This window comes from Sturnira hondurensis, unplaced genomic scaffold (assembly GCF_014824575.4).
Source record: "Sturnira hondurensis isolate 20B ecotype Veracruz unplaced genomic scaffold, ASM1482457v3 Scaffold0008196, whole genome shotgun sequence".
NCBI lineage: Eukaryota > Metazoa > Chordata > Mammalia > Chiroptera > Phyllostomidae > Sturnira > Sturnira hondurensis.
The window spans coordinates 6897618-6904825 of NW_028080827.1; the positions used below are offsets into that span (position 1 = coordinate 6897618).

The following is a 7208-nucleotide window of genomic DNA, read 5'->3' on the forward strand; positions in this document are numbered from 1 at the left end:
ACAGTGCTAATAACTCCACTCAGAACTAGTTACTGAACACTTACTGCAGTCCTATAGACCACATGGACCTACATATGTCTCTGGAAATTTTCTGGCCTCCTCTCCCAAATAATGACAAAATGTGGTCTTTAATACTACCCCATCACGTATGTATTGCAGGAGAAAAAACCCTTCCCCTGATATTTAAGCTAAGAAAATAGAATTACTATATAATGATAATGAATCACCTACAGAAATGAAGCAACCCAGATACTCCTTCTGGAAGACTTCCAACCCAATCGAGGTAAATTTTATATAATTAAAAAAAATCTCTACCCCTTAAAAAATTCTTACATCAAGAATGTGTTAACTCGAGCAGAACAGTGGAGACAACTGTTATAGAAGGGGGTCCAGGGCCCAAGGCCATCTGCACATTCCCAGCATGCTCCAGCGGACACACGTTCTGACCCAAGCCCATCTCCCTAGGGTAGGGATGCAGACTGGGAGCTATCCTAGCTCCTTGGGATCATCCAGCTCTTCTTCACTTTCTGGATGTTACGTTCCCCAGGCAACCTTCTGATTATTATAAACTGGCACTCAATGTGAATTTTCCCCAAGGGAAGAATACTATCAGAAGAGAAAAAACTGATTCTCTTGAGACAATTTTGCAATTCAACTTTTATAAATTAGTTTCTGTGAGTTTAATTATTTTGAGTCGACTTGGAGCCTAATTATCTCTGAATAATTTTTGTATCTCAGAAACCTGAGCTGAAACATACTGTTCACATCTCAGTGCAGCTACCCTATGGAGACGTTTCAATGGTATTGGTTTTTTTTCCACTGAGCAAACCTATTCTCACCGGAGGCATGCTCTGCAGTTATCCACCTCTAATGTGGAACCACCTTTAGCTATTCTCGCACCATACGTCCTTCTCTAAGATTGTCATCTTTAAATTATTTTCTTCCTGATCTATCATCAATTAACAAATGGAAGGGGAATCGAAATAATACACAGATTAAGAAACTTTTCCAAAAGCAAAATGTATAGACTTAGAAAAGGCTAAAATGGAAGGACAGGGGAGAAAAAATAGGGCACTGAAGATGAGGCTGCAAAAAGAACAAATGGGATATACCTGTACCTAGATGCTTCTACTCGTCCATTTTGACCCTCAGAAACAAATTACCTGATTTGTGGTCCTGTTCTTCTTCATCATCTGAATGCCTGCGTTCTTCATCTGAGGCCTGTGGCCGTTCATCATCAGAGTTTGGCATTTTCTCCTCGTCAGACATCTGTGGTCCTTCGTCGTCATCAGAATGCTGTTTCTCATCACCATCATCAGAAGCTGCCGGCCGTTCATCGTCAGAATTAGCCTTCTCCTCCTCAGACAGTTGTTGCCTCTCATCGTCTGAAAGCTGAGGCCTGTCCTCATCGTCTGTGTTCTGCACCTTCTCATCAGCATCAGAATTCTGCAACTTCTCTTCTTCATCAGATCCTTGTGCCCTCTCCTCATCATCAGAGTTTTGTATCTTTTCATCATCTGACTGGTCGCTTTTATCTTCTCTGCCCCACTTTTCATCATCTGAAGGTGCTTTTTCAGAACCTTCTGCCTCTGAGTGATGGCTCCCTCCATCTGATCCATGACCTTCATCCTCATCATCATTGTGGCCTTCTGATCCACTGTGCTGATCTATATCCGAGGGGTCATTGTCTTCACGGTCAGAATGCTCCGAGGGTTCTGATCTATTGTCTGATCTCTCGGAGCGATTATCACTCCCACTCTGATGAGAAGCTCCCTCATCCTCACTGTCATCTCCAAACAGTTCCTTATTACTTGGCTTTCCTGAATCACCTCTTTCATCCTGATCACTTTCACTTCCAGAGGCATTACTGCCAGAAGCCGCATTCTCTTGATCAGAATCCGAGTCTGATCCGGAATCAGAATCTATGGAATCACATAAACACTGGGTGATGTCAGCAAAAAAGACAGCATAAGGAACACCAAAAGCCCATCCCAACACAAAAGCAATGAAAATATTTCTCAAAAACTGTTAGTATGAGTCTTCTTGGGACTCTGGAGACTAGCCAAGAGTTGCAGCAACAGAGAATGCTTTCTAAATTTTTAGAAAGAAAACTCTGTGGTATTTTGCACACCCTAGACATACCTGCCACCCACCAAACCCTGCCACCGGCTCCCCAGCTCAATGGTGCCTTGAAGATAAGAGCCTGAATTTCTGGTACATGCACCACTACTGAGGGAGCAGAAAGGACCTCATTCAAAAAGAATCACAGGCCCTGACTGGGCAGCTCAGTTGGTGAGAACATTGTCCAGTTACGCCAAGGTTGCTGGGGTTTTTTTAAATGTTTAATTTTTAAATTGTATTTTTTCCCATTACTATTCATCTCCCTTATACCTTCTTACACTTCCACCCACTCCCCTCTCCACTCCCCCCCACCAGGAGGTTAATGATTTGATCCCTGGTCAGGGCAGATATAAGAAACAATCAATGAATGAATCAGTAAATGGAAAAAAACAAATCAATGGTTCTCTCTCTCTCTTCCCCTCTCTCCAAAATCAATCAATTAATAGTGCCCACAAGTAAATGAGTAGATAAAAAAGCTGTCTTACAGCCTTAGCTGGTGTGGCTCAGTAAATTGAATGCTGGCCTGCAAACCAAAAGGCTGCCTGTTTGATTCCCAGTCAGGGCATGTGCCTGGATTGCGGGCCAGGTCCCCAGTTGGAGACATGCGAGAGGAACCAATTGATATTCATGTATATTCATGTTACTTGAAATAGAATATGAATTAACCTCTCCAATGAAAAGGCAGAAATTTTCAGAATCAATTTTAAAAAATGACCCATCTATAGGCTGTCTAAAGAGATTCACTTTATGCCCTGGCTGATGTGGCTCAGGGGATTCAGTGCCAGCCAGTGAACCAAAAAGTTGCCAGTTCAATTCCCAGTCAGAGTACACTCCCACTTTGTAGGCTAGGTCTCCGGCTGGGAGCATGTGAGAAATTGATCGATGTACTCACATTGATGTTTCTTTTCCTCTCTTTCTCCCTCCCTTCCCCTCTCTCTAAAAGTAAATAAAATCTTTTTTAAAAAAAGATTTATTTTTACAACCAACATGGTTCTGTGTAAACGAGTCAACAACCTAGGAATAGAAGGGAACTTCTTTAACCTGATAAAACGCATCTGAGTAATAACCACAGTTAATACTGTATGAAAGCATAATGCTGTCTCCTTAAGGTCAGGAACAAGGCAAGGATGTCCACTCACCACTTCTAGTTAACACTGCACAGAAGGTTCTAGCCAGGGCAATTAGACAAGAAGAGACATCCAAATTGAAAGGGAAGAGTAAAACTATCTCCATTCACAGATGACATGATCATATATGTTGAAAATCCGAAATTCTCTCTCTCTATATCACACACACACACACACACACACACACACTATTAGAGCTAACACATTCAGCAAGGTTACAAGATACAAGATTAACATATGAAAATGAGTTGTCTACACTAGCCATGAACAATCCAAAAATGAAATTAAGAAAACAATTCCATTTCCAATAGTACCCCAAAGAATAAAATACTTAGGAATAAATTTAACCTAGTAGGGGCAGGATTTATGCAGCATGTTTGTGCATGAAACAAACACTCGGGGCCCTGGTACAGACTCTACCCATTGTTATGCCAACACGTTTGTCAGGCACAGTTATTTTCCACAACTCTTTTAGCACAGGGAGATAATAAAATATGCTAGGCACAACGGGAATTGCACTGTCACACCCACACTACCTTAAAGACCAATAGCAACCTTCACGGGCAGATTTGGAAGTCCTACCAAGTCCTGTTATCCAATGGTAAGATAAAAGAAAGACTTAAAACACAGGTGGCAAAACCAAGGCTCACAGGCTGATCCAGCCCTCCACCTTGTTTCATCTGGCCCGGCACCTTGTTTCTACCCAGTGGCAGCCCCAAGCTCCTTGTCCCTAGTTAAGGAGTAGGTTACATTTATACATTCCTAAAATTACATTCAGCCCTTTGAAGGCAACCCTGAAGCTGATGTTGCCCCTGGTGAAAATGAGTTTGACACCCCTAACTTAAAAGAAGGTAAAACATGGAGCCCAGAGATGCAGCTACTTCCATACATCACTTCCCCATACACTGAGTGGGGAAGCACTGCAAGATACATGTTACTAAACTATTATTTTTACCCATCTAATTATTTATCAAATAAGCACTAAGCATCAATGTAAGCGAGTGGAGAAGGAGGGAATGCAGAGACAATCTTTTCATCATTACATCCTCGACACCTAGCAAGGTAGCCGTAACAAGATGGGGGATCAATAAAAACTTAACTGAATTGAATTAACAACTTCATGGAAGTGAGTCGTGGGAGGGCTCATATAGAAGTGTGACTTGAAGGGCAAATGGGATATGGACAAGCAAAAATGAGGGTGAATGAAAACATTAGCAAAGGTAGTGGAACTAGAGGTAGTATATAGGACTCTATTTCCAGACTCATCCTGACTAGAATCTCGGATAGAGCCCTCAGATTAGATTTTCACCTGGTGCTCCCCTTTCTACACTCTAAGGGAAATATACATATATATATAAATTGGAGTTAGAGGGAACAAAAGCAAACACAATAATGCACTTTGCTTAGGGAAAATGTAGATAAAATTACTTTGAGCCTGGAGGGTTGCAAGAATTCTGAACTTGGTCTTGGGCCACTTTTCTCTTCAAATTAACTCCTATTCATATTCCAAACTCAAATGTCCAGTCTTTGTGCCAGAAATACTTCCATGCACCATAAACACTCATTCATTCCATCAATAAATACTTCATCTCTCCTCTCCAAACACAGACCCCATACCCTCCTGGATCTAATACAAGTGACTCGAGAAATTTTCGAGTTTCTGCACAGGTTATCAGAAAACACATTCTCTCGGGTGTGCAACGCCCATGCACACCCAATCCCGGTATCCCTCCCAATTGCTCTACCCAGACATCTCGAACTGCCCATCACACCATGGTCTGTCTGGTTTCATTCAAGAGGACATTCCCAGGTCCTTTGTAAAGCTGTCCCCCCATTCCTCATATTCCTGAACATCTAATTCCACTTACTTACAAACAACACTTACTCTGCACTAGCTTATGCAAGACAAGTCAAAGCGGGACCCCAAGATTCTGCGCCTGCACCCCTGCACCGTGCTCGCTTCTCTCTAAACACTGCCAAGGTACCGAATACTCCACGAACACCAAGAATGCTCTATGAACACCTAGGGAAGCTGGCACCGCCTGGATTGCAGGGGGCGCTGAGGCAGGGGAGGAAGAAGAGCGACCACTCTCGCACGCAGCGTCGTAGCGTCCGCAGACCCGGAACAGGATCGAGGTTGGGCTCCGGCCGCAGAAGTCCCGCCACGCGCCCCTCCCGCGAAGCCCAGTCGACCCCACCTTTACGCTCAGCATCGCTGTCGGCGTCGCTCCCGAAGAGGTCTTCCATATCCGCCATCGCCGCGCACTTCCACCGTTGCCTGGCTGGAGTCTGCTCCGCGACTGTCTTTACGGCACAGAACCAACGACACGCGACAGTGTCGCAAAGATCCGCTGAAAGGCTTCTTTCTTTCTGTGACCTCGATTTCGCGTGCCCATTAACGTATGTTTGTCGACTCTTGTACGTTTACACGGTGGGTAAACCCCGCCCTTTCATCAGTATCTCTTCTTATTGGCAAAGATTCTTATCGTCCGGGTGTCGGTTATTGGTTGGTGCTTGAACCGCTCCCTAGAAAGGCCTCTAACCGTGTTAAAACTGCCAGGAGTCAGGCCTGAATTCCTTTGTTTCATATTAACAAGCGGTTCTGAAATTGTTGCGAATTCCAAAGAGCTTTATTATATGTGGGTATCTGTCGCTATTTACCGAATTAGTAGCCAAAGCATACATTTTTTAAATTCATTTAAAAATAATAAACGGGTTAACATAAATAGCATTTTTAATTTTTAAATGACTAAATTTTTCTAAGAAAAAAATTAGAGTGAAATTGTCTCACAGATTTGAAAATATCTTTAATGTCTGGCTTACAAAAAGACAGCTGAATTCTCGTACCTGCTTATTCATTCAATCTGTTAAAAGAAGACAGCTGGATTCTCCTACCTGCTTTTATACATTCAGTCTGCTTTGGTTGAAGGCATATGAAGAAAATCTGGCCGCATGCAGGTGTGTCTGTGATTGGGAAAAGGAGGCCCTTTCAGAGCCCGCGCCGGAGAAAGGGTCTTCCTCGCACCACTCTTTTACACCCGCAGCTTTAGAGCAATGTGTTATCTCACACACTAACAGTCCCCATCCTTGCCCTGGTGGCAGAGTGCCTCAGTTGTTTGGCATGCTGTCTGTACACCAAAAGGTCAAGGCCCTTATTCCCTGTCAGGCCGTATACCTAGGTTGTGGGCTCGAACCCGTCTGGGCCAATACAGACCCCAGGCGGATTGGGGGGCAACTCACGGATGTTTGTTTCTCTCTCTTTCTCTTTCTATCTTGTTTCCCCTCCCCGCCTTTCCTCTACTTCTCTCTAGAATCAGTAAACATGTATTCAAGTGAGGATTTTTTAAATTCCTTTCTAATCCAGTACACACATTATGTAAAATATTGAAATAAATATTTCACAAAATAATACTTCCCTTTCTGCTAAGATGCAGTCTAGATTTCCTATTCTCCTTTATTTTATTCCACGTCAGCTTTTTTTGTTTTATTTTTAATGCTGGCGGGGAGTGCACCCACTAAATTGATTTTGTGATTTGCTAATGGATTACAAACTACCGCTAAAACACTATTCACAGGGGTCCATTGGCTTATTTATTTTGCAGAGAAAAAGTTTGCTCTTCTAGAAAACATGACCATAATTGTATACTGGGAAAGCAGACAGTAATGGGTAAATCATCTTGCCTTACAGAAGCTCAAAATAAAATGAAGTGACTTGCGTAGGTTAAAGAACTAGGTCTCTTTCAAAAGCTTCAATTTTTTTTTAAAAAAGTACATCCTGTGTTAAATTATTACCTGATTAAGCCAGTATGAGGATTTTGACCTTGGACAAGCAACATGGGTTTTTAGTTTGGAGTTTATGAGATATATTTTTGTTGCAAATCAGAGTGCCTGGCAGGGTTCCAATGGGAAAGAAATGGAACTTGGTATGTTGTCATCAGTCCTAGAGCTGTTGTGTATAAA

General features: G+C 42.6%; 1 protein-coding gene across 3 annotated transcripts in view; it reads right to left on the reverse strand.

Moving 5' to 3' along the window:
- LEO1 (LEO1 component of Paf1/RNA polymerase II complex) overlaps positions 1 to 5682 on the reverse strand; it is a 42309-nt gene extending 36627 nt beyond the window's left edge. For all 3 annotated transcript variants that reach the window (XM_037054640.1, XM_037054639.1, XM_037054641.1), the window contains exons 1-2: positions 5447 to 5682; positions 1164 to 1922 (exon numbers count right to left, since the gene is read on the reverse strand). In XM_037054640.1, coding sequence (XP_036910535.1) covers positions 1164 to 1922; positions 5447 to 5504 — 817 coding nt within the window. In that variant the 5' untranslated portion in view covers positions 5505 to 5682. The remainder of the gene's footprint in view (positions 1 to 1163; positions 1923 to 5446) is intronic.
- Positions 5683 to 7208: the final 1526 nt, after the last annotated feature.